The 27,134-nt window shown below is 46.1% G+C and overlaps 4 protein-coding genes and 1 long non-coding RNA gene across 6 annotated transcripts; 3 read left to right on the forward strand and 2 right to left on the reverse strand.

Moving 5' to 3' along the window:
* Positions 1-5,044: 5,044 nt before the first annotated feature.
* LOC146679458 (uncharacterized) lies at positions 5,045-6,606 on the reverse strand. Its single transcript, XM_085450376.1, has one exon. It carries the CDS (start codon positions 6,596-6,598, stop codon positions 5,045-5,047), a length of 1,554 nt encoding a protein of 517 aa, XP_085306502.1. The 5' UTR covers positions 6,599-6,606.
* A 1,784-nt stretch (positions 6,607-8,390) lies between these two features.
* On the forward strand, positions 8,391-9,572 carry LOC146679459 (neoverrucotoxin subunit alpha-like; the record flags this gene model as incomplete). The annotated part of the gene is made up of 2 exons (XM_085450202.1): positions 8,391-8,463; positions 8,612-9,572. Coding segments are annotated over 2 exons (618 nt in total), but the record flags the coding sequence as incomplete, so codon positions are not given.
* Positions 9,573-21,287: 11,715 nt separating this feature from the next.
* Positions 21,288-22,464, forward strand: LOC146679460 (uncharacterized). The gene is made up of 4 exons (XM_085450377.1): positions 21,288-21,310; positions 21,474-21,519; positions 21,805-22,254; positions 22,351-22,464. The coding sequence occupies exons 1-4, from the start codon at positions 21,288-21,290 to the stop codon at positions 22,462-22,464; spliced, it is 633 nt and encodes a 210-aa protein (XP_085306503.1).
* A 1,671-nt stretch (positions 22,465-24,135) lies between these two features.
* On the reverse strand, positions 24,136-26,727 carry LOC146679461 (uncharacterized). 2 transcript variants are annotated; one of them, XM_085450281.1, is made up of 4 exons: positions 25,981-26,727; positions 25,788-25,895; positions 25,537-25,710; positions 24,136-24,933 (listed from the first exon to the last, which is right to left on the reverse strand). In XM_085450281.1, the coding sequence occupies exons 2-4, from the start codon at positions 25,836-25,838 to the stop codon at positions 24,301-24,303; spliced, it is 858 nt and encodes a 285-aa protein (XP_085306407.1). In that variant the 5' UTR covers positions 25,839-25,895; positions 25,981-26,727; the 3' UTR covers positions 24,136-24,300. The 2 variants fall into 2 exon arrangements, with proteins under 2 accessions (XP_085306407.1, XP_085306406.1); XM_085450280.1 differs by having other exon boundaries at positions 25,788-26,727.
* LOC146679462 (uncharacterized) lies at positions 24,556-27,044 on the forward strand. The gene is made up of 2 exons (XR_014918577.1): positions 24,556-24,614; positions 26,721-27,044. It is a non-coding gene; the product is annotated as an uncharacterized LOC146679462 (long non-coding RNA).
* The last annotated feature ends 90 nt before the right edge of the window (positions 27,045-27,134 follow it).

Consider the following 27,134-nt stretch of genomic DNA (forward strand, 5'->3'; position numbering starts at 1 on the left):
TTTTCCACTCACCTCCCTGAACTTTGCTTTGAGTTCAGAGTTGCACTGCAGCTCAATGAGCTCCATTTGAAGCACAGAAGGGGCATCTTGCACATCAAAGGAGAAGGGGTCTGCAAAAATGTGAAAGGTGGCTCTGTGTGTCTTGAAGTCAGCAAATCTGTGATCAAATTCCTCCTGTAGCCTCAAAATGACATCAACATACTCGTCAGCACTGAATGGTGTGCCTGCATCCACGAGTGCCTTGCATGCTGGGAAATGGCAAAGGTTTGTCTGAGAGAGCTGAGCTTTCCAGAGCGCCAGTTTTGTGGAGAATGCTCTCACGTTGTCATAGGCAGCACTGACAAGTTGCCCCTGGCCTTGTAACGTCTTGTTCAGTACATTAAGCTCATGTGTCATATCAACAAGAAAAGCTGAGTCCATGAGCCATTTGGGATCAGTTAGCACAGGAACACTAACTCCATCCTTCTCCATGAAGGCTTCACTTCTGCTCTCAACTCAAAAAGTCTCTTTAATACATTTCCCCTGCTGAGCCAACGTACCTCAGTGAAGTCGAGCACATCCCCATATTCTGACTCCATTTCCTCTAAAAAAGCTCAGAACCTTCGGTGCTTTAAGCCCCTGGATCTGATTTGGTTGATGCATTTCACAACAATAGACATCACATTGTCAAACTTCAGGCATTTGCTGCAAAGGACCTGCTGATGGATGATGCAGTGCAGAGCAATGGCCTCCTCCACGCCTTCCTCTTCCAGTTTGTTTTGTGCCACCAGTCCATGTTTCCTCCCTGTCATTGATGGCGCTCCATCTGTTGTTATTCCAACAAACCTCTTCCATGGCAAACCAACATTCTCAATGGCATCACACAGCTTGTAAATATCTGCTGAGCGGTGGTCTGGCCATGCATTGGAATTACTGTGAGCAGCTCCTCCATCACTTCAAAACTGTCATCAACACCACGGACATACATTGGGAGCTGGGCAGTGTCGGTGATGTCTGTGGTCTCATCAAGAGCGACTGAGTATACACTGAAACATTTGGCTTTCTCACACAGTTGGTCATAAATGTCACTTGACAGGTCAGAAATGCGATCTGCTGCGGTGTTGGCAGAAAGGCTGATGTTGCTAAACTGACCTTTCTTTCCCGGACAGACTATATTTGCAGCCTGCAATATGCACTTTTAGACAAATGCACCTTCTGTGAATGGCTTCCCTGCTTTAGCAATCATCTCACTAACCACGTGGCTCCGACTGCTGCATTATTCTCTTTGGTTGCTTTCTTGGAGAAATCTTGCTGCCTCAGTAGATCTGTTTTAAGACTGGCAACCCGGTTCGCTCTCTCGTCTCCCTGGTATTTTGCATCCAGCTCAGCATGTCTAGTTGTGTAATGACGTTTCAAATTGTATTCCTTGTGCAGCGCAACTTTCTCTGTGCAAATAAGACAGGTCGGGGTGCCCCTGTGCTCAACAAAGAAATATTGCATTTCCCACTTTTCCTGAAATTGTCGGTGCTCATCACCAACCTTTCTCTTCACCGCAGGCTTTGAAAAAGACATGTTTGGGGCTATGTGACATTTATAATTCTACTTGGTGTCACTGTCGCATTGAAGTTTCAATCAAGCGTTTAGCCGACGGACGGGGAACGTCTCAACGCGTAGAGAACGTCATTTCTGCTTCTTTTTCTTGCAACCGTAGCACGGCGATCGGCAGATAAAAAGCCGGTAGCAGTCTCCTTTGTTTTTACGCTCAATGTTCATGTCTTTCATGACGACACGAACACCGTGGCGTTTGCAGATGGTAGAAAGTGCAGGGATAGCGAGCGCAAAAGAGGCGACTGCTCACGGCGCCGGGCTGTTGTTACAGGAGAAAGAAGCGGAAATGACACCGTGACATATAACAAATAACATCAGCTGTTTCTGATGTTAGTTGTTTTGACTGCTTTTACATTATATTGAAATATATGTGTGGAATACACCAGGCACAGACACACGCACACACAGGTATGTACTGCCAACTTCCACATTTATTGAAGCTTTGAGTGTTGAGTTTTGAGTTTTGACAGCTGACTCAGTCGTACAGTCTGACAGCTCACGAGCCCAGCTGATCTCTCTCCTGGCCGCCCCTCCCCGTCTCACTATAAACACAGCGGAGGGAGACCATCATCAGTACATAAACACCATCAGCTGTTCTTACCGGCCTCGCAGCGCCGCCCTGTTGAGCCTTCTGCTGCACTCCTCCCCTGCAGCTGCGCCCGGGGCCACGCCTCCGCCACACACCCCCACCGCCCGTTCGAGGCCGGGGAGCCGTCCGGCCGAGCCAACTCCCCCCCGCGAGCGAGAGAGGAAATCGGCCACCGCCATCTGCGCCCCCGGCCTATGGATCACCTTGAACTTAAAGGGCTGCAACGCCAGATACCACCGGGTGATCCGGGCGTTGGCATCCTTCATGCGGTGGAGCCACTGCAGCGGGGCGTGGTCCGAACAGAGGGTGAATGAGCGTCCCAGGAGGTAATAGCGCAGGGAGCCGACCGCCCACCGGATGGCCAGGCACTCCTTCTCCACGGTGCTGTACCGGCGCTCGCGCTCCGCTAGCTTCCGGCTGATGTACAGGACAGGGCGGTCAGCCCCCCTCACCTGCTGGGACAAAACGGCTCCCAGCCCTCTGTCCGAGGCGTGAGTCTGCAGAACAAAAGGGAGGGAAAAGTTAGGAGTGTGAAGCAGCGGCTCCCCACAGAGAGCCTTTTTCACCTGCACAAACGCCGCCTGGCACGGCCCCGTCCACTGGACCAGATCCGGGGCACCCTTTCGAGTGAGATCGGTCAGGGGGCTGGTTAGCTGCGCAAACCCCGGCACAAAGCGACGATAGTAACCCGCCAACCCCAAGAACAGTCTCACCTCCTTTTTCGTCCTGGGGCGCGGGCAGGATGCGATAGCCGCCGTCTTCTCCACCTGTGGACGCACCTGCCCGCCCCCCAGGTGGTACCCCAGATACTGCACCTCCCTCCGTCCAACCGCGCACTTCTTCGGATTGGCCGTGAGCCCCGCCCCCCTCAGGGACTCCAGGACCGCGGCCACCCGCAGCACATGCTCCGCCCAGGTGTCGCTGTGGATGATCACGTCATCCAGGTAGGCGGCAGCATATGCTGCGTGCGGACGCAGTACCCGGTCCATGAGACGCTGGAAAGTGGCCGGGGCCCCGAACAGGCCGAACGGAAGTGTCACGAACTGGTACAAACCGTACGGAGTGGAGAAGGCCGTTTTCTCCCTGGCCTCGGCAGACAAGGGAATCTGCCAATAGCCCTTGGTTAAGTCCAGTGTCGTGAAAAAGCGGGCCGTGCCTAACCGGTCCAGGAGCTCGTCGACCCGAGGCATGGGGTAGGCATAAAAGCGTGACACTTCGTTCACCCTGCGATAGTCGACACAGAACCGTATAGACCCATCCTTCTTCGCCACCAGAACGATGGGGCTACACCAGGCGCTGTGCGACTCTTCTATTACTCCCATCCTCAGCATTTCCGCCAATTCCCTCTGCACGATTTTTCGCTTGTGCTCCGGGAGCCTGTAGGGCCGTGAACGCACCGTCACGCCAGGCTGCGTCACGAAATGGTGCTCGATGAGGGACGTCCGGCCGGGCAGGGGGGAGAACACGTCCGCAAAACGCTGTTGCAACGCGACAACATCCGCTCTCTGGGCCTGTGTGAGATGGTCATCACAAGGGAGGGAGGCGGGAATGATAGAATTTGGCACCTCAGGCCCCAACTCATCTCTCTCCTTCACCAAGCTCACCAGAGAAGCGGTTTCAACCTCTCGCCACAGTTTGAGGAGATTGAGGTGATAAATCTGCGTGGCTCCTCCCCTGTCCGACCGAGCGACCTCATAGTCCACGTCCCCGACTCGCCGTGTGACCACAAAGGGTCCTTGCCACTTGGCGAGCAACTTCGAGCTGGAAGTAGGGAGTAACACAAGCACTTTATCTCCCGGTGAGAATTGCCTGAGCCTAGCCCCTCTGTCATACAGGCGTTGCTGACGCTGCTGAGCCTGGAGCAAATTCTCCCGTGACAACCTCCCCAAAGTGTGGAGTTTTGCTCTCAGGTCCAACACGTACTGAATCTCATTTTTGGCGGGGCTCGGACCGTCCTCCCAGCTTTCTTTAATCAGGTCGAGCACCCCACGTGGCCTCCTGCCGAACAGCAGTTCAAAGGGAGAAAATCCCGTGGAGGCCTGGGGCACCTCCCGCACTGCGAATAACAGAGGGTCTAGCCAGTGATCCCAATTGCGTTCATCCTCGTTAATGAACTTCCGAATCATGGACTTTAAAGTCTTATTCAGCCGCTCCACCAGCCCGTCAGTCTGAGGGTGGTAGACGCTGGTCCGAATAGATTTAATGCCCAGTAATTCGTACAGTTCCCGCAGTGTACGAGACATAAACGACGTGCCCTGGTCAGTCAGTATCTCTTTCGGGATTCCGACTCGGGAGATGACCTGAAACAGTGCCTGCGCCACACTCTTTGCAGAGATGGTGCGCAGCGGAACTGCTTCCGGGTACCGCGTTGCGTAATCCACCAGGACTAACACAAAGCGGTAGCCGCGTGCACTCCGGTGAAACGGCCCGATGAGGTCCATGCCGATGCGCTCAAACGGGACCTCAATGAGGGGGAGAGGGCGCAGCGGCGCCTTCGGTATGGCCGGCTGGTTAACAAGTTGGCAGTCCGGGCAGGACGCGCACCAGCGGCGCACATCCGCTCGGATGCCCGGCCAATAAAATCGGGCCGTTATTCGCTCCAGAGTTTTCTCGTAGCCCATATGCCCTGCCATGGGGTTATAGTGGGCCGCCTGGAAAAGCGTTTCCCGGCGGCCCTGCGGCACCAACAACTGGGTGTGTGTTTCCTCGGTCTGAGTGTCACGACTCACTCGATATAACCGGTCGTTTAATAAGACGAAACGCGGGTAGGTCTGCGCGGCCTCAGGGCGCACCACGTGACCATCAATAGCCATCACTTGGTCAAAGGCTGAGCGTAGGGTGCCGTCACGAGACTGCTCCAGTGGGAAATCACCCATGGGGGACACTTCCGGGGCCGGCGGGACGTCCCGTGAGGGACCCGCCGGCTCCTCCCCCCCCGGAGTCAGTGTCGGACGACCCCGCGTCACCGCTGAATGCCGCGCACACGCTACACCCCGCTTCCGGTCGTGATCGCACCCCCGCGTACTGCCCCAGTAGCTGATGAAACCCCGGCCAATTGGTACCCAGAATCAGGGGGTGCGACAGGCGCGGGCTAACCGCCGCCGTTACTCTATGCATTTTGCCCTTATACTTTAATAACAGCGGCACTATGGGATACCTGTGAACGTCACCATGCACACACCTCACCTCCACCCATTCTGCCTCCAGCAATGCCCCGGGGCGAACCAAGCTTTGGTGTACGAGGGTCTGCGTGCAGCCCGTGTCCACCAACGCCTGGCGTATACCCCCTCGAGTCCTTACCGGAATACTGTATGTCCCTCCTGGACCGGGGGAGGGTGCTGGGGCGCCAGCAACGCGGAACACCTGCCCCACTTCCATAAGCGGACAATCCCTCCTCAGGTGCCCCGGCTGCCCGCACTTCCAACACTCCGGCCCCGGCGTCTGTGCTGCTCTCCGTGGCTCGGGGGCGGCTCCACTTGGCTCGGCTCCCCTGGACGGCACCAACGCCGCGAAAGGGTTAGTGGGGCTCAGCGCCGGCAGCCGCTCGGCCTGCCCTGGTGCCGGCACACGGCTCCTCGGGGCCGGCACTGGGGCCTGTTTGTTCGGCCTCCGTCCGGCGTCCCCGGGTTCCCCTGCTCCAGCGGCAAGGTGGTCCTCCGCCAGCGTCACTGCTACCTCCAAGCTTGCGGGCCGGTGGCACCGGACCCATCTCGCCGTCTCCGCTGGCAACCCCTCCGTGAACTGCTCCAGCACCACCTTGTCCACCAGCTTCGTCTCGCCCTCCGATGCCCCCGGTTGCAGCCAGCGCACCGCCGCGTCGCGCAGCTGCCGGGCCCAGGCGAATGGTCGGTCCGTTGTAGCCAGCCGACAGGCCCGGAACCGCCGGCGATGGTCTTCGGCGGTGAGCCCCAGCCTGTCCACCACCGCCCGGCTCACGTCCGGGAAGCTGCTCCTCGACGCCGGAGGCAGACTCAGGGCCGCTGTTTGTGCCTCCCCAGACAGCAGGGGGAGCAGCCGCGGAGCCCACTCCTCCCGCGGCCATTGGCAAGCCTCCGCCGTGGCACGGAAGGTCTCCAAAAAAATTTGTGGGTCGTCCCCGTCCCCCATCCGGGGCACCGCCACCGACAGTGGCGAGGGCTTCGGCGTGGCAGCGGCCCCGACCAGCCGTTCCAGAATTTGCGTCTGTCGGTCCGTCTGCTCCTGCAGCGCGGCCAGGTGGGCACGCTGGTCGGCCGCCTGATCCCGGCTCATCGTCGCCATCTCCGCTAGCATCTGCGCCAAGAATTGCAGAGGCTGGGCGGGTGGCGCGGCCTGTGGGTCGGACATTCCCCCACCGGCACTTTCCCGGGTTTCGGCACCACTTGTGGAATACACCAGGCACAGACACACGCACACACAGGTATGTACTGCCAACTTCCACATTTATTGAAGCTTTGAGTGTTGAGTTTTGAGTTTTGACAGCTGACTCAGTCGTACAGTCTGACAGCTCACGAGCCCAGCTGATCTCTCTCCTGGCCGCCCCTCCCCGTCTCACTATAAACACAGCGGAGGGAGACCATCATCAGTACATAAACACCATCAGCTGTTCTTACCGGCCTCGCAGCGCCGCCCTGTTGAGCCTTCTGCTGCACTCCTCCCCTGCAGCTGCGCCCGGGGCCACGCCTCCGCCACAATATGTAATGTTCATGTTTGCTGCAATGCAAACGCAGTGATGCAAATAAAAACATGGAGCCACAAATTACGGTGCGACCCTATAATTAGTCCGGGTTACCGGGGACTGTTGTTGCCGATGAACAGGTGTCGCTATGTGACTGCAGACTAAATTGGGCTGCATTGAGTTCATGACTTTTCTTTTATCCCGCCGCCTACGCATCACTGTGAGAGTTAATATGAGATCTCTCTCTGTGGAAAAATAACTTTAAATCCCACTGACGTGTGTATAAATCTATATACGTATAATGTCCCGCTGGGCAGCAACTTAAAAAAACAACTTTTTTTGAAGTGTTGTGAACGCAGCGCGCTGGGGCGAATGTCGGCGTTTGCCCAATAGAAAGGAGGAAGCCAGCCAGGCACAGGAAAGAAAGAAACACTCCAGGGCAACGCTGCTGGAACTTTGACTCATTGAGAAATGTTTCCCTGCTTGCATCAAGCCCGGCTGGTGTCCCCTGAGATCCATATCCCACCCTGATTGGTGGGTTAATTCAGCTCCGCCCACAACACTGTAAAGTGTCATACATTATCAAACTAACATTACATTTTCATATTAAGGTGGGGCCAAAAACTATCGTCCTGCGGGCCGCAATTGGCCCGCGGACCGCGAGTTTGAGACCCCTGGTGTAGGAGGACACCTACTCTGTGTCTGGTTAAGTATAAGAGCCCTTTGTTAGGGGGACCGCTGGACTCTTAGCACCAGCTTTGGGGTCACAGGGTCACATCTGGAACACACACACACACACACACACACACACACACAGACACACACACACGCACACACACACACACACACACTATGCACAGACTGGTACTCTTTGTTCATACCTGTGTAAGACGTCATAATGAACTTGTGCATATTCATGTAAGCTCAATAAAGAGCAGTGTTACGAGGGAGCAGACGAGAGCGACTGAGGTCAAGTGAAGGAACGGCGCTGTCACAGTTCTCTCCCTCATCAATTGTCTGGTTCCAGCGGTGGGTCTGTGCTAGACGACCCATCACCAGCTTTTTCCACTGGTTACCAGTACGTGGTAGAATCCACTTCCAGATCTGGTTGTCTTTAAATCTGTGAATGGATTGGCTCCATCTTATCTCTCTTTAACAAAAGAATCCAAGTGGAGCCCTCAGGTCTGCAGATAAGCAGCTTCTGACCAGAACTAGACGTAAAAACAGAGGTGAGCTTTATCGATGGCTGCAGCCAAACTCTGGAACAGTCGCCCTTCACATCAGGTCGTCACCAACACTGGACATTTTTAAAAGCCGGTTGGAAACACATTTGTACTCTGTAGCTTTCAATCCTGACCAGTCTTTATAGTCATTACTGTGTATGTTTCCTATTTTCTCTCTACTCTGTGCAGCACTTTGGCTCAAGCTGTTTTTAAATGTGCTGATAAATAAATGTAGATTTCTTTGAATAAAACAGTGGAGCCGAGCTTTGAGCTCAGTGTGTAACAGTGTGTGTGTGAGAGCCATGTAATGTCCATGTGTGCATGCTGACTGTGCTGCTCTGACCCCCCTCCTCCTTTCAGGGTGGAGCCTGCTGGAGTCCGATGGTTGAGACCAGGTCTGAGGAAGTGTAAGTGTGTTTTTAATGGGATTCATGAAAACAAAGCAGCACACATTCAACCATCTTCATCATGTCAGGAGTCATCATCAAAGTGTCAATCAATGAACAGATGATGGATCAATAACTGCAGCTGGATTGTGTTTGTTCTCTCCATCAGATTCCTGTCAACTCACAATCGACACAAACACAGTGAACACAAAGCTCCAACTGTCTGACAACAACAGGAAGGTGACACATGTGGAGGAGGTTCAGTCATATCCTGATCATCCAGACAGATTTGATGTTTATCAGCTGCTGTGTAGAAATGGTCTGACTGGTCGCTGTTACTGGGAGGTCGAGTGGAGAGGAAACGTTTTTATATCAGTGAGTTACAGAAGCATCAGAAGGAAAGGAGACAGTGCTGACTGTTTGTTTGGAGGAAATGATCAGTCCTGGAGGCTGAGCTGCTCTGATGATGGTCCTCAGTCTGTCAGGCACAATAACAGACTAACATCCATCTCCTCCTCCTCCTCCTCCTCCTCCTCCTCCTCCGTCTCTAACAGAGCAGCAGTGTATGTGGACTGTCCTGCTGGCACTCTGTCCTTCTACAGAGTCTCCTCTGACACTCTGATCCACCTCCACACCTTCAACACCACATTCACTCAAACTCTTTATCCTGGGTTTAGTGTCTGGTCTCGTGGTTCCTCAGTGTCCCTGTGCTGAGTGGAGTGTAAAGAGTGTCTCCTGTTACAGAAACACTCTGACTGTTGAACAGATAGTTCAGTCTGTACATGTCTGTCTCTTTCACTCACAAACACGTTTTCAGATTCATGGATTCAATCAGTTGATGTTTGAAACTCTTCTAAATGATTCCTTGTAAACTTCTTCAGTCACAAACAAACAGGAAGTGATGTCACATGTGTTCCTGTCCACACAGCAGAATGAGTCTATTGCTGACAGTGATGTACAAACAGAGTGAGCATTTCTGAGGCCCAAAGTAAACTGAGTAGTTCACTGAATGAACAATGGACTGTGAGCTCAGTTCCTTCATCATTAGTATGGATTATATATGTATATGTATTATATTAGTATCATATATATCAGGTGCTGCTGCTTTCAGTCATTGTGCAAATGTGCTGTTTGTAAGCTTGTAAAGCTGCAGTCAGCTGAGACTGAAGAAGTCACCTGATCAGTGAGCAAACGTTTCTGAAAACGTCCAGATGAACAGAATCAACCTTTTGGGATCAGCCAGCAATGCAGCATCATTGTTGTTCAGCTTCAGAGGTTTGCAGGAATGAACTGATGACCAGAAACAGCTGCAAAGTCCAAGAAAATACCAGCTGGAGTTCAGCTGCATTTGAAGAAGTCAAAGAAAAGTAAGGATGGCAAAGGGCGACGTTTTCTTCCAAAGAGCTGCAAACATGGTCGACGCCTCATTAGAAGAATCATCTGGACATTTGTGAGGAACTCTAACCAAGAAAGCAACGTCACACAGATCCAACAGACAGTTTCCATGACTGCAAGTGTTGAGTGGAAAAATGCTACATTGCATTATTGCATCCTCTCACCACAGGAGGCGCTGTTGGCACCACTGATTGCTGATCAGCTGTTCTCTGATGATCTGATTGATACTGTGAATAACGGGACTCACTGAACTCTGTGACACAGTGAAGATTACAGAGTTGAACTTCACCCTTTAAGACTGACCACAGAACCAAGTCCGCCAGAGCTTTTGTTATATTTTTACATGCTGTGGAGCCATTTGTGGGAGCATTTCAAGTTGCTATACATCAATACAACTGTTATAGCCCTAATTTTAATAATATGTATGCATTAAGTCCATAGTAACTACATAAACTGCAAAAAAAACCTCTGCTCATCCATCTCTGTGTGTATCAGGATACATTTGGTTCATAATACACAGAAAAATCAGAGTTATTACCTGTAATAAATGTGAAAGATTCCTGCAGTGATAACCAGGCAGGACTGAAACACATCCAAGCTGTCACCACGGTAACAGCACCGCCCATCCACAGGTGAGGGGAGGAGCAAAAAGAGGGACTTTGACCATTTTATACTAAAAACACTCAACTAATGTTTCTAATATGAAACAAATAAGCCCACATTAATGTGAGCGTTTATTAAATAATAATAATGATGATTTCCTCCTGATCTCATTTCCACAGCAGAGAAAACTGTGGTGTATATTGAGGTGGAGGGTGTGGTCTGTGGCTCAGGTGTAGAGTGAGGGTGGGGTGCACCACAGCAGCATGCTGGGACTGCTGAGGGTGGAGGAGGGAGTGATGATGACATCAGAGCTGCAGCACAGAGACCAGTGAACACACAGTCTGTTCATCTTTGCATAGATACAATATACAGCACAATATTGAATGACAGACACGCTGTGGGAGCTTCCACAGATACACTGACGTCAGCATCCAGAGTCCTCCTGCTGCTCCCCCCTCAGAGCCCCGTGATCAGCACCAACACATTCAGTTAGATGACAGAGTCCAGCTGCAGCTAGAATCAGCTCCCCTCTGTGAACAACAGCACAGCGTCAGTGTTTCACACTCAGTGAAAGGAGGAAACAGCAGAAGAACACCATGTGTGCTACGTTTCCCAGGACACACTACAAACTGCACAAATACAGAGCAGCACGTGGAAGGACCTGGAGCTGCATTTACAGAGCTGCAGACAGCGTGATGTCCTGTATGGACAGGTGGAAGGAACCAAGTCCTCAGCTGGAACACTCGTGTTTGTCCACAGACAGGAAACACAGCAGGAAACTTCCTCACAGAAGTGCAGCTCATGGATAACACACTTCCTGTCAGTCAGAATGAGGCTGCAGCCAAACACAGAAAGGTGTTTTTGTCCAGATGAGCCCAGAGAAGAAACACGAGTGTTCACAGACATCAGAAGCTCAGAGAGGTGAAACATGAGGTTGGAGTCCTCGTCAGCATCCAGAAGAGCTGCTGTGAAACCCTGAGTACTCATGACAGACTCTGATGGCACAAACACATCATGATTCAAACAGAAAGACAAACATGGAGCTCCTGATCCTCCTGCATGAGAACAAGCTGACATGAGCGCTGTGTCTGAGAGTGTCTCCCTGTCACAGTGACAATAACACAGCTGCTGCTCACAGTCATTAAACTGACCTGAGGTCAGCTGTGCTCCTTACATATGAACCATGTGACCTCACATCAGTGCTGTGGATGACTGTAGTCATAGAAGAGTAGAGCTGTAGCAGGTGGTGTGAGGAGGAGGTGGTGTATTCTAGTTAACGCAGTACTGAAACACTCCAGCAGAGGGCGCTGTTAAGTCCTTATTGTAACACAGTTACTGTGTGCAGTTAGACTTCATACATAATCTGCACTTATTTCCATCAGACATGCTGTCAGTAAATGATTGGTTTCTATTGATTCTACTTCCTGTTGACTCGTTTGATGACAGTGAAACAATCACAGCTGATTGTGTGATGATGTAAACTGTCACTGTTACATTCAGTGTGTGTGACATAATGTTAGTGCAGGCTGATAACAGCCTGGTTCTGTTAGAAACACATGAACGTGTCCATAGATCAGTGTGTGTTTAACATGAGAGCTTCAGCCCTGCTGATGTGTTAAATAAAGACATGCAGGAAAACTGATGAGACTCTGAAATAACTCTTTATATTTATAATGTAACTCTGCATCAAAAGAACAACAAAGGATCCCAGACAGGTTTCTGTGAACAAAGACCATTCTGATGTTTCTGTGTTTCTAACACTTTGACATTATTAGTAAACAGACTGCAGTGAGCAGCATTTATAAAGAGCTTCTATATAAAGATATGACAGCTGTTTGACAAGTTTATCACTCTGTGTTTGGACCTGATCAGTCCAGCTGTTTACTTGAAACATGTTCATTTACCTGTTCTGTTATATTCATGTTCTTGTCTCTGTTGAAAACACATTTTAATGTCCCTCAGATTTTTCTCCCAGATGAATAAATATAAAAATGACACAAACTGACTGCAGCTACTTTTTGTCCTTTCTGTCAAAAACCTTCATGTGACTCATGAGAGACACGTTTCAGCTGTTTGTGACAGATCAGAGGCCAACAAGTCATTTATAACACTTTCCATCATTGTTTAAAGTTCTCAGTGTTTCTGTGTTGCTGCGTATAGGATCTCCCAGCATCATCACTGTGCTGTCCAATCATTGTGTGCGAGGTTACCCTTATAGTGCGATGTGTGTTTGCACAAAGAGAAGCATGTGTGTCAAATATAAATAAGCACAGAACAGAAACAGCTGCTCGTTTCTTCTGTTTAGAGTCAAGTTAGTGTTTTGTGTCTTTGTTTGAGGCCTGATGTCGAGCAGAGGTGTGTGTAACTGCACTGCTCTGTTATATGTGTGAAGTGTGTGCTTCTCTTCAGCATCATCTTTGTCACTGCTGATTCCTTTGTGTCATCATGTGTTGAGAAGAGAGAACAGTTATAACGGAGGAGCAAAAGGAAGCCCTGAAATCTGCATCAACAAGGAAGTGTTGGCTCACCAGTGATCCCAGCAGAGCCACTGGTTTGGCTCCAGTTGTTCTAGATTCAATGATGTTGTTGCTACAGATACATGTCAGCATCTTTATTGAATTTAATATGAAGCAGAAATGGTGTCATTAGGAGAAGAAGAGGAGAACAAGTCCGGCGAGGAGGCAGCAGCTCTTAAAGATGAAACAGCAGCTCAGCCCTGAGCTCAGAGAGCTGCACATGAAAAAGCTCCTCAAGCAGATCCTGTCAGAGGTTTGTCATCAACAGGAGGAACTGTTCACATCATAGGATGAAGATGCTGTCAGCTGGATGAAGAAGGTTATTTAATGCAAACGTTCACACTGAAGTCAAATTGTTGTCGTGTTGAACAGATTGATGTACTGATCGTCTCCAGAATGTTAGAAGAGCTTCAATGAATCATTAGAAACAACTTACAGCTGCACAGCTGTGTCAAACACATCTGTGTGTCATTGTGGGATTGTTGTGTTTCTACATGTGACACACGTCTAAAACATGCACACAATCTGAACACAAACAGGGACTCATGTGTTCCCACAGCCAGATGCTGAGAGCCATTTCCTTGTAGTCCTGTGTCTACATACATGAACCATTAGATGTTATTGGAATGATTGTCAGCTCTGATAGTTTCATGTGTGTTTAGCTGGACGCTGTTTGATCCTCGACATGTTTAAAGGTGTCCAGTCCTGAGACACTGGGGCTGGAAACAGCTGTGATGTCATTGGACTGTCACACAGACAGAAGTGCATGAAGTGAGCAGCCGAGGAGCCGCTGATGTTTTGGATTCAACAGCATTTGAAAGGTCGACACAGACACATTTGCACACAGAAAGCTGAATCTGTCATATGCCACAGTGAACTCACTGTTCAGTGTTTTTCAGGAAGCTTCTTAACTGCCTCTGCTGCCAAACAAGCAGCTGATGTCCTTGAGAAGAAGCTGAAGAAGTCTTCAACAACAAATACAGGAAGTGGACTTTCAAATACTAGATTCACTTTAGACTCACAGAGAAATGACTCAACCAGCTGTGTTTGACTATATGAAAGGTCAGTGTGTGTCTGCACACAGACTGTTGTGTTGGACTGTTATTCAGTTGTCTGCTGAATGTTTTCAAATGTCTGCATCTCAGCTGTGATGAGGCTGGGGGTCATGGGAGGCCACCGTAGCAGCCTCTTCAACATCATGACATCATCATAAATGCTGCTGGACTGTCTGATGGGCTGACGGTGAAAAAGCCGTCGGGAAGGAAACAGAAGACATTTCAGAGGCTGCAGCAGATTTCTTTGATTCGGGGCCTTTTTCAGCTTTATTGGACAGAGCAGTGAAGATAAGTGACAGCAAAGCAGAGAGAAAGGGGGCGTGGCCCGGGTCAAAGCCAGGCCAGCTGCTCTCCACCTCGTGGTCACCTGCTCATCCTAGTGAGCTCCACCAGCAGCCCTTTCACACACTTTACACTGTCAAACACTGTGTGTGGACCTCAGCTAACAACAGGCTACATTTAAGTCTGGACTACATGCTTTTATATTGTTTTTATTCCATCAGCAGCTCAACATCATGAGCAGCTTTGACATAAAGACATCAAACTCAAGCTGACTTTAAACTACTTTTAATACAGGGGCTCAAAAACAACAACATCTTTATTATATATCAGGACACAAAGTCATTTCATCTCAAAGGGAAACAGCTTTATTTGGAATAACCAGCACTATCAACTGGTTTGGGATCTCCACCAGTTTCATGTCTTTGCAGCTTCTCCAACAAAGTTCCTGTAAAATCAGCATGTTTGTCTTTATTGGTTTGATAGTGATTGATTATTCAGTCCCAATCTGCTGTCATCTAAAGAACAAAATGATGTTTCTATGAGTCACAAAGCTCCAGATGTTGTCGGCTTCACAAAGAAAACAAAGAACTTAAACACAAAGTGTTTGGAGCCAAAATGTTCCCAAGCTGCTCTTTTTGAAATGGCAGAGGTACAGTGGTGTCTAACAGCACACTGTGGAAGGCAAACATGTTATTGTTGGATGGAACTTCATGAATCCTTTGTAGATTTGAGCTGTTGGAGCCTTTCTTTTCTCTTCAGGTGTACAGATGCTGAGGAGGCAGGTGAAGCAGGTGGAGCTGTTGTGATGCTGGCAGAGGGTGTGTCTTAGTAACTCTGTGAGGCAGAACTGGATCCAACATTGTGGATGTGTTGATGTTGGAGCCATTAAGAGTCTCTGGCCACACTGTAGGATTTCCCTTTGATCCACTGTGGGGGCATTTTGGAGTCTGTCAGTGAAACTCTTCATCTTTGTGTTTGACTCCAGTTTATAGAAACAGAGAAATGTGTCATGCTTTTGTTCGGCCTCCACAAATACACACATTTGTTCATTGGTTGGACTTTTTGGAAGGAGACACATTGAAAACCATGTTAATAAGATCTTGTTGTTTCCTGTGGATCCGACACAGAGAGTGGACTTCAGACAGAAAGCGTGGAAGAGATTTTAGAGGCCGTGTGTGGCAACAGGAAGTTTCTGTGTGTTTGCTGATCTTACATGTGGAAAACAACACGTGATGTTTGTGAAGTTCTACAATGATCATTGTTCTCACAGCATTTTGAGTGGGAACAGTTCAAACTGGGAGTAGTGGGAGTTATTTACTGATTGAAACAAGCTGAATGTTTCTGTGACGATGAAGATCAGCAGCTCAGCTGATCAATGAACTGACATCTATCAGTCGTTTCATGAGATGAAGTCATCAGCAGACATTTGTTCTGACTGTGTGATGAATGTCAGAAGGTCAGGGCTCTGCTTTAGTCACTGCTTGATGATCATTGGCTCATTGTTGAATCCAGGGCCCAGTCTGACCTCTGACCTTTGCTGCAGGTCTTCTGTGTTATCTCCACTTTCATGTCTGATCTTCTACTTGTAGTCCTGTGTCTACATATACAGTGGCTTTCAAAAGTATTCAGCCCCCTTGAACTTTCCCACATTTTGTCACATTACAGCCACAAACATGAATCAATGTTATTGGACTTCCAGGTGAAAGACCAACACAAAGTGGTGCACACGTGAGAAGTGGAATGAAAATCATACATGATTCCAAACATTTTTTACAAATAAATAACTGCAAAGTGGGGTGTGCGTAATTATTCACCCCCCTGAGTCAACACTTTGTAGAACCACCTTTTGCTGCAGTTCCAGCTGCCAGTCTTTTAGGGTCTGTCTCTGCCAGCTTTGCACATCTACAGACTGAAATCTTTGCCCATTCTTCTTTGCAAAACAGCTCCAGCTCAGTCAGATTAGATGGACAGCGTTTGTGAACAGCAGAAATTGAAATTGAAATTGCAGTGAAGTCAGCTAGAAACTTACAGTGACATGGACATCATGCAAAGACTGCCAGACTCTGTAATACTGCAAATGATCAGTGACTCAGGTTAACACTAAACTTTAAACGGCACCTCTGTGTCTCTGTGTGCTGAACATCTAGGATTGAGTCAGGCTGCATCAGCTGAAGCTGTTATTTGTATATATCAGTATTTTTTTATTCAGGTGTGGGGAAAATACGTAAGACTGCAGTGAAGCGATGCACCAGATGAATCCCTGGCCAAAGGTATCGTACTCAAATCAGACTACTGATCCAGCCACATCAGCGTTTTGTGAGGTCTGTTTAAAGTAGACTTAAAGTGAACTGCAGGTTCCTGAGCGGTGGACTGTGAGCACAGAAACACATGTTCATACATACAGCTGCAGCAAACTTACATTAATTTTAAATAGATTTGTTACTCTGATGTCTGTCTCTGTGTTAGTCCTCTGACAGACTGGTGACCTGTCCAGGTGTGCTCTACCTACTACTGGGACAGGTTCCAGCCTCTGTAATAGAAATGTTCTGTTATTCTCATTTAAAGTGTTTAAGTGCTTATGCATATGCTTAGTTGTGACACTGTTATAGACTGTTCAGTGAAAGTTGCTAAAACTAGATGAACTTATTCAGCAGTTTGAGAAAACAACTCCCTTTACAGGTGCTGATAAGGCCAAGGGCACAAAACAGCACAACCATTGATGCGTTAGGTTTCATAGCGAGACACGTGAAGTGTGGTAGGATCAGTTTGTAACTTCCTCCCTCTTCCTTGGAAGGCGTAAAGGAGCAGGAGCACGACCTCTGTGGCAGCGCTGACATGACTGAACTGTGATGTTTGATGTGTGTTGGCGCAGTAATAAATAGCTTGATCACAGCTCTTTCTGTGTTGCAGACTTTATTTAAAAAAATTCCACGAAACCCCCCCCCCCCCCCACTGTGAACATGAATTGAATATTCAGAAGACATTTGTTTAAATAGTTCTACAAATCTGAGCTGTTGGTGTGTCCTTGGATTGTGTGGTAATAATATTAGAGCCTGCAATCTTTCTTACTGGATCTCTACTATGAGTCATGTTACCTGAGATTAGTTCTATGTTTACCTGTCAGCCTGGACGAATGTGCTGTGTGAAGAATGTAAATGACATCAGATCTGAACTGCTTACATCTAAGGAGCCTGTTCATATTTAATTGTAATATGAACCAATGATTTTCTGATTGATTGCTGATATATACAGTGGGGCAAAAAAGTATTTAGTCAGCCACCGATTGTCATCATTTTAGGTGGGGGAACTTGCACAGAGGTCAGTAATTTGCACCAGAGGTACACTTCAACTGTGAGAGACAGAATGTGAAAAAAAAAATCCATGAATCCACATGGTAGGATTTGTAAATAATTTATTCGTAAATCAGGGTGGAAAATAAGTATTTGGTCAATAACAAAAATACAACTCAATACTTTGTAACATAACCTTTGTTGGCAATAACAGAGGTCAAACGTTTACTATAGGTCTTTACCAGGTTTGCACACACAGTGGCTGGTATTTTGGCCCATTCCTCCATGCAGATCTTCTCGAGAGCAGTGATGTTTTGGGGCTGTTGCCGAGCAACACGGACTTTCAACTCCCGCCACAGATTTTCTATGGGGTTGAGGTCTGGAGACTGGCTAGGCCACTCCAGGACTTTCAAATGCTTCTTACGGAGCCACTCCTTTGTTGCCCGGGCGGTGTGTTTTGGATCATTGTCATGTTGGAAGACCCAGCCTCGTTTCATCTTCAAAGTTCTCACTGATGGAAGGAGGTTTTGGCTCAAAATCTCACGATACATGGCCCCATTCATTCTGTCCTTAACACGGATCAGTCGTCCTGTCCCCTTGGCAGAAAAACAGCCCCATAGCATGATGTTTCCACCCCCATGCTTCACAGTAGGTATGGTGTTCTTGGGATGCAACTCAGTATTCTTCTTCCTCCAAACACGACGAGTTGAGTTTATACCAAAAAGTTCTACTTTGGTTTCATCTGACCACATGACATTCTCCCAATCCTCTGCTGTATCATCCATGTGCTCTCTGGCAAACTTCAGACGGGCCTGGACATGCACTGGCTTCAGCAGCGGAACACGTCTGGCACTGCGGGATTTGATTCCCTGCCGTTGTAGTGTGTTACTGATGGTGACCTTTGTTACTTTGGTCCCAGCTCTCTGCAGGTCATTCACCAGGTCCCCCCGTGTGGTTCTGGGATCTTTGCTCACCGTTCTCATGATCATTTTGACCCCACGGGATGAGATCTTGCGTGGAGCCCCAGATCGAGGGAGATTATCAGTGGTCTTGTATGTCTTCCATTTTCTGATGATTGCTCCCACAGTTGATTTTTTCACACCAAGCTGCTTGCCTATTGTAGATTCACTCTTCCCAGTCTGGTGCAGGTCTACAATACTTTTCCTGGTGTCCTTCGAAAGCTCTTTGGTCTTGGCCATGGCGGAGTTTGGAGTCTGACTGTTTGAGGCTGTGGACAGGTGTCTTTTATACAGATGATGAGTTCAAACAGGTGCCATTCATACAGGTAACGAGTGGGGGACAGAAAAGCTTCTTACAGAAGACGTTACAGGTCTGTGAGAGCCAGAGATTTTCCATGTTTGAGGTGACCAAATACTTATTTATCACCCTGATTTACGGATAAATTCTTTACAAATCCTACCATGTGGATTCATGGATTTTTTTTTCACATTCTGTCTCTCACAGTTGAAGTGTACCTCTGGTGCAAATTACTGACCTCTGTCATCATTTTAAGTGGGGGAACTTGCACAATCGGTGGCTGACTAAATACTTTTTTGCCCCACTGTGTATATATATATATATATATATATATATATATATATATATATATATATATATATATATATATATATATATATATTTTTTTTTTTTTTTTTTTTTTTTTTTTTTTTTACATACATAGTTTTTGTTGCCTTATGGTTCCAAGCGCTGTCACCAATCTTTGCATTTTGTTATTATCTCATGACACTTGTTTAATCAGCTACCATCTCTCCTGTGGACTTTTTAATGTCTACAGTCTCAGACCAACACAGCCCTGCCCTTCCCATATTAGATTCTTGATGAATGTGTGTTGTTGTTATTCAGCCTGGTTCAATGTGCCCCTTTTTAACTTTGAGCACCCGCCCCTTTAAACCTCTCTGCACAGCCCTGCACTGAACTCACTATCTTCTCCCTCTAACAGCCTCCACATGTTCTCACTGTAATTTCCCCTCATGAATGAATTTATGCTGCACTAATGTGAATGTTTGCAGGGAAATCAAACGCATTTCACACGCAGTACTCGAGCTGACTTACCTTTGTTTGAATGACGACTTGTACGCGCTGACTCCACAGATAAGGTACGAAAATATATCAGGCTACGTCTTCAGGGTTTCTACTCCACGGCCGTATTTCATACGGGTCCACATTTCCACTGCACGCTATTTTCTGCAAGTACCGCCGCTTCGCCTCTGGACGCAATCGGTCTCTATACAGTCCGTTCTCTTTTGAGCTGCTTTTAAGCATCTTGTAATCGTCGTTCCAACACAGTGTGTTTGTTTTGATTCGTAGACCTCGAAAATGGTGCCGCGCTCCCACAATGCATTGCGGCGTGACGTCAACTCCAAAGCCCTATAGAACATGTTCTTTTTCATTGTCAAAATTATCAGGAATAAAGAAGAAAACTGATTCAAAACCTGTGGAACCTGCCAAAAAACAAGTTTTACTGCAAAGGATTTCTAGATGTGAAGGTTTTGTGGCTTTTTTCAGTTTCTAAAACAAACTCATTTGTACAGAAGGATATGAGGATGTATATGTCCGGTGGTGGGTTTTTTTCTTCTTGATTTAATGTATTCATTTATCTCTTCACTTAATCTTTCTTTATGTTTTTTTTTTTTTGATTTGGCATGAGCGATTTCCGGTCCTCACTCCAAGCCAGTTGGTGGCGGTAATGCACCACATGTTCTATCACAGCTGCGTCCGAGAGGACAGGAAACGTCTGTATGCGTCTGCAAACCAGGTAACTACACTCAGCTGAGCCTCTCTGCTAGTCGTTATTAGTTGGAGGGTTTTGCGTCACTTTCTCTCGGCTTGATAAAGGGCTGTATAGAAATCTCTGGTACGTAACACGTAACGTCATTTTTAGGGAGCGTCGCAGAGAAGTGAGGCTGTTTCTTTGTTTTTGTCGAGTTTTGATTGAAGACATGTTTCCAGTCCGTTTTTTACTCGTTTGTTTTTTCATTAATAACTTTACATTATCACAGAGAACAAGAAGGTGCTTTGTTTGTCACATTCACCTTATGTCTGTGAAGGTTCTCAGTCATCCAGGTCATCGTAGTCAAAGGAGCTTGCAAAGAAAAGCGTCTGGACTTCTTTAAGTTACTTGAAGACGTTTCACCTCTCATCCGAGAAGCTTCTTCAGTTCTAAGGTCAAATGGTGGAGAGTCCCAGATATAAACCTAGTGGGAGTGACCCCCCACAGAGGGACAGAAGGACCCCCTGATGATCCTCTAATCGCCTGAGCCTAGGTGTGAAACTGGGTGTGGGCCCCAATCAGCCAGAGTTTCGGGTGAGTTCATTGTGAAACCTGGCCCCACCTTATCATGCGAATTCCTGAGGTCAGATGGCCCAGGATGTGAGTGGGCGTTAAGGCGTCTGGGAAGGATCTCAAAACTGGATTATAGATGGCAGAGAGTTGGTGTCGTAAACCCCGCCTCTGTTCAAAGATGGTCGCTCACAGTGGACATAGATGGCTTCTTTCACTCCTCTTTCAAACCATCTGTCCTCTCTGTCCAAAATGTGAACATTAGCATCCTCGAAAGAGTGTCCTTTATCCTTAAGATGCAGATGGACTGCTGAGTCTTGTCCTGTGGAGGTGGCTCTTCTATGTTGTGCCATGCGCTTGTGAAGTGGCAGCCACTTGGCAGCCACAGTGATAAATGGCTGAGATGGCTGCAGCTGTACGTGTGAGGTACCTACATATTTCAAGATGAATTTGCAGAGATGTCATGTTTGGTGCTTACAGACATCACACTGCATTTTGTGATTTCGTAGCTATTGTTGTGATATTTCGGAGCTTCCCATGATCACCGTGACAGTCATTCATTTTAACATAACCTTTCTATTCCTTTCAGGGATCCTCATTTTTTTGGTGAGGAAGATCAGCAGCTGTGTCGACAGGTAACGGCATGCTTTTCTGTTAGTACTGTAGACCTTGGTCTGGTGCTCTTTTTTAGTTTAACACAGTATTTTCATTTGCCGAAGTGTAAAAAGCTTGTTCCAGGAGAAACAAACTTTAGTGAGTTCTGCAAAATGATTCCCACCATTGCACACTCTGTCAGCCTCCAGTGTGCCCTTTTTTTGTCCTTTAACTGAAGAAAGTCGGTAGTCAGAACATATGAGATAAGTGAGATCCTCATTTTGCCTGCTTATTTCAAGATACAACATTTTCACAAACTGCTGTAGGATAACCTTGCTATTTGTCTTTTCCAACACTTCTACATTCATCCATATTTCCTTGTCTGCTTCTTTCCAGGTGAAAAGTACCTGAAATGGGTGAAAGATTTTGTTTCCAAAAACAAAAGCATGTGCGTTCACCTGAAGAAGCCAAGTGGTGCTGACCTGTGGATAGAAGAGCTTGAGAACACCAAATACAACGGGGATGATGATGAAGTTAACGCCTGGGGAAAATTCTACCTTCCCGAGATTGTAAAAATGCAGGTTATTGGTGTGGTAAAGGGCACCTCATGTCCATGTGACGAGCTTGTGCTGATGACGTGTGAGGACAAAAAGCTGTACGGCTATGACGGAGAGGAGCTGCATCTGGTGGCTTCCAGTTTCCTGGAACTATGTGACAAAACGATAGAGTATCCAGCATCCAAGCGCTACTACAATGGAGAGGCCTTCAAAGATATGGTGAGAAGTTAGACTGCTAAGAATAAGACTGGGGATGCCTAGTGTTAGAGATCAATCACCTGAGCTTTTCTTTGTATTGTTGTGTGTTCTGTTTAGACTGAGGAGGACTGGAAAAAAGTTAAGATGAGTGATGTGGGGAGGAAACTGCAGGAAGAACATAAAAAGCTGGTAAATGAAACCCAGTCAGCGTTCGTAAGCCTAATATCATAGGTGGGTATTGGAGCAGAGTATCATCACTGATTTCTAGAACCTGTTCAATTCCAATTCACAAGGTCCCAATTAGATTCCATTTAATTCTTACTCAGAGAGTCAGAAACATTATAATTCTGATCATTTATCAGTACTGACACTTGTGAAACTTCATCAGAGGTGTGAGCATCACAGCAGATGCTTTTGTGTCAAAGTAACTGAGGATAAAACACAAAACCATGAAGCAGATTTTCCTGGCCTAGCTTTTTACAGTAGATAACCTTAAAAATATTATTCTGCAGTAGAACAAAAGCAGACGAGAACCACGACTCAACAAATGTACATTGGCTGATGCTGCTGAAGTGATTCAGAGGTTTTAATAAGAGGTTTTAATAGAGACACAGCAGAGCATTTTGCAGTTTCACTTAATTTGAAAAAAATAAATACAATTTGGTATTGAACAGCAGAAATGAGGCTGTCTTGTCAGAAGTCATTAAAAAAAATGGCTGTAAACAACGGTAGACTGCTTCATAACAAGCAAGCGAATAATGCCAAAAACAGAGATTTGAGATGGGAAACGGTGTTCTTAAAGTACACTGAGAGAGGCAGAGAGCTGTGCTGTGTTGTTTTTCTGTGTGTGTTTTAATGGTGGTGGAAGCAAACCAGCAAAAGTAAGAGGGAATTCATGACAATGTTTATGTCAAGCGAAATGTGTCTTCTTTTGCTGCTGGTTTGGTTAGAGAGAGACAAAACGTGCAGCTTCAGGATCTGAGCAGCTTTCAGCACCAACGGCATCACAGCTCAGACTTGGATTCAGGATTAAGCCCTTTATGTTTGACTGTAGTGATTGTAGCTCTGTCCTTGTTATTAATCGCTTTAGTCAAACACAGCTATTGTTTGCTGGGATGTGTATATCCTTGACAGTTTGTATCTCAGAGTTATCAAAGACACTGTGGATAATCATCAAGAGATTGTTGTCCTCTTAATAATGACCTATTTGATTGTTTGTTTTTTCTTCTTCTTACAGATTCTGTTATTTGGCCAAAAGAGAGCTTCACAATTCTTGGCTTCACCTGTGGTAGAAAAATGACTAAAGTTATGCAACACTCTCTAAAATTAAAGCTATGCAACGCTTTAACATGAATGGCGAAGGAGTGCATCTCTTTCACTGTCTCTTCCTGTCCTCTTCTCAGTCTTTGTTGTGGCACCTCTGCTATGTGTTATAGAAAGCACTTGGAATCATGTTCAATACAAAAACACCAAACTCGTGGGATTGCCCTAGCAAGCAGTTGGTAAAAACTAATTAAAACTGATATATATCAGCTTCACTTTCTAGCTGCAAAAGCACGTTTCTGCAAAAGCATGCAGTTTCCTGTCAGCACTTTTTGGCACAGAGTGTACTCAGAGTTAGGCCTTTCTTATATAAAGCAATATAATCAGCATATAAACATTTAAGATGATAAATTTAAAGCTCAACAGTAACTGCTATAAATATTATAACTACACATGTAGTGCTTTTGCTTAAGTAAATTATAGTTGGGATCATAATAAGAAAACATGTGTTCTTGTTGTTTTTATTTTCTGTGTACCCTGGGTACAGACCAGTATGAAAATGGGATTCTTCCCAATAAATGCTGTCTGATAATGCTTCATATTGCATTAAACACTAGATATGTAAGCAAACAAACAAAAACCCATAGAAGCCAGTTTTAATTATTAAATGTGACAATTACATGGAGATGGAAAGTAAACATGCTTATACACGTCTCTGTGATTACAGAAAATCCACACAGATGCTGTCAGAGCAGAGAATCTTTGATTTATCAGAATGATGAATGCAAATGATTTCATGAAATCTCACTCTTGTTCTGGGTTGTAAAATTCACCTGTCCAGTTAAACCGAATCCTTTGCAACACGGTTCTAAGAACCCTACCAACCTCATCCTCAGCTCTCTGCCTGTTGTCCTTTTCAGCTGAGTATTCATCCACATGTGTTTCAACTTCTCTCTCATTTTCAAGCAAATTGCTCAGGCTCTCAGCTTCAGCACAGTTACCATATGGCCACTCTCTGAGGTCTTCTGTGTTCAAGCCAAACAAATTCTTACATGATCTGCAAGGCTTCATTCTGGCACCATCACGGAGACAAAAAGCCTCACACCTGATATTTCCAGGTACTTCAATTGTTCCATCAAAGTAATCTTTCTGGACTGTGTTTGGATAATAGGTCATCACCGCACCAGATACATATTTATGCCATTTGCTAAGACAGGAGGCAGCAATCATAATTTTCCCAGCGTTAGGACCTTTGGTGGACATGGAGACTCCGCAGTACCTTTCTGATTTGTTGGTTTGGGATTTTTGAGAAATGCAGATGGTGGACGAGACGAAAGCTGTTTTTTTATTATTCTCTTCTAAGTCCAAGTCTGTGAGGAGATCTTGCAGACTCTGCTTTATTTGCTCTTCATTCTCTGAGTTATTTTGCAGGACGATCTGAAAACAGTTACAGATCTGGTCAAAGTGTTGCACCTGATTATATAGTTGTTTTTCATAGAAAGTTGATCAACATGTTTGTTTCGCTGCTTGACTTATTTAACTATGCAGGACCATTGGATGCTTTTGATTTAGACATTTTAAGATAGGGGGTGAAACAAGTCACAAAAATCTATTTAATTTTAAATCAATAAGCAAAAATCCATCTTTGTTCTCACTAATTTATAATTAAATTTGCTAATTGACCTTTTTTTTTCTATTTTGCTATGCCGGGCTGTCAAAACACGCTGAATTTAGAGTCTTTGAGCTTAACAGATCCAGCAGCTACACAGTGACAGCATCATATACGCCTTGAAGACTGTAAGCATCTCCAATAATGAGTCTGTTAGACATTATTTAGAACTAACAAATTCTGAAGCAAGTCTCCAGCTCTCCTGCAGTCTCTGTGTTTGGTGGAGAAGTATAGCTAGAAGCATATGTTGAAGTATAAGGTACAGTATGGATTTTCTTTGGATTTCTCAGTAAAAAAGCACTTTGCATTATACTTTCCTAAAAACTGGAAGTTTGTCAGATTGACTGACAATGTGAGAAGAGTTATCTTACCATGTCGAGCACACAGGAGAAGGGACTTCGCCTGGGAAGCTGAGTCGAATACAACTTTAAAGGCCTGGGATATCTTCTCATTAAAGAACCCAAAACAAAAGGATTAGGGAAGATTTCTTCTGGAGAAAAGGGGATGTTGTTGATTTTGCCCAGAAACAACATGCTGTGAAGGATCTGTTGAGTGAAAACATATTTGCTTATTGTTAGTAGTGATAAACAGGACTGTCTTAAAAGTGTCAAAGGTAACACACCTCATCCACCAAGTGTTGACTTCCCGGAGTCATGTAAGAGCCCCGAACCATCCTCTTGGTAATCTTGTAGGCATTAGTTTTGAACCTCCTTTGAGAAATTGTTGTCTTCTAAAATGATAATGATCGAGCAGTTAGGGATTTAAAGACACAGGAGATCTGATAACTTTGGCTACAGCAGAGTCTGCAGACATACCTATTTTGCTCTTGGTCGGCCTATTTTAAACATGAGAGAAAACATAGTTAGTGAAATGTTGATAACATACAATGACTATCATTGGTGGCTGAAAAGATGCCAGGTAACAAGTGAAAAGCTGCTACTTACCATCGCCACAGTCTAAGAATGAAACAGGAAACACTGAGCGAGTTGCCTCCATCTTAAAGCTGTTGATCATGTGATTTAAAGGAAAGCCACACCCAGCTCTTTCCTGGAATTTTACTCGACTGTAGAAAACTGCTCCATTTGCCCCGCCCACCCATGATCTTTAATATCTGCCAAAAACAACCTTTTGGTTGTCAGTAACCAGTCGATCGTTTTCGCGATTAAAAAATGACTTTGTGCGGCGGCGTTCCCACCGCGAGCAGAACTCCGGCTCAAAAACCGCTGTTTTTGAACACTTTTATTTACTTAAGCATTTTAATGGGCTTACTTTGAAACAAAGTGCGATTGAATGATTATTGTTATGTGTTGCCTTGAATTCGGCTATGCTGTCTGTTAGACAGCTGTTTTCCTTTATTGTTGTTTTTGTATTGTTTGTAGCGAACGCTACTGGAATGTATAGATTAAGCTACGTAGCCAAGATAATTAATAATTTAACTGTTGTACATTGGTTGATGATGATTTGCATTGTTACATAGGCTTGCAGAAAAATATATTTGTTTACCGGTAAACTGAATCGAACTTGATGTGCTAATGGACGTTTTTCTGACCTACAGGTCAGGTTTTGTTCCCTCCCTTTGAATTAATCTTCTTCATATTGAAGTGGCGAGCCGGTAGGACCATTCTTTGTTTCCCCTCTTTCCCCCACTTAGCCGTCTTTGGATTACGGACATATTTCCCCATTTGTATGAAGCTGGACTCTAAGGAGGAATACCTTAAAAGTGAACTTTAAAAAGAAGAGGACCAAAAAGGACTTTTGCACAGAAAGATCACAGCATTGATTTATTATTTAATTGTGGGCATTTATGTTGTGTGTTGTGTTAATTATTTTGTTCCATTTCCCCTTTCCTCCATTTATTCAATATATTTTTGGTACAAGATATTGCAGTCTTTGGTCTCATCATTCACACCATCTAGGCTCCATAAAGAACTATTTCTTCTGCGCGTCAGTCAGTAAACTCATCCATTGA

This window comes from Copadichromis virginalis, unplaced genomic scaffold (genome assembly GCF_057382275.1).
Source record: "Copadichromis virginalis isolate Kocher_CV1m ecotype Utaka unplaced genomic scaffold, C_Virginalis_male_GT1.1 unmapped_scaffold_1, whole genome shotgun sequence".
Taxonomy (NCBI): Eukaryota; Metazoa; Chordata; class Actinopteri; order Cichliformes; family Cichlidae; genus Copadichromis; species Copadichromis virginalis.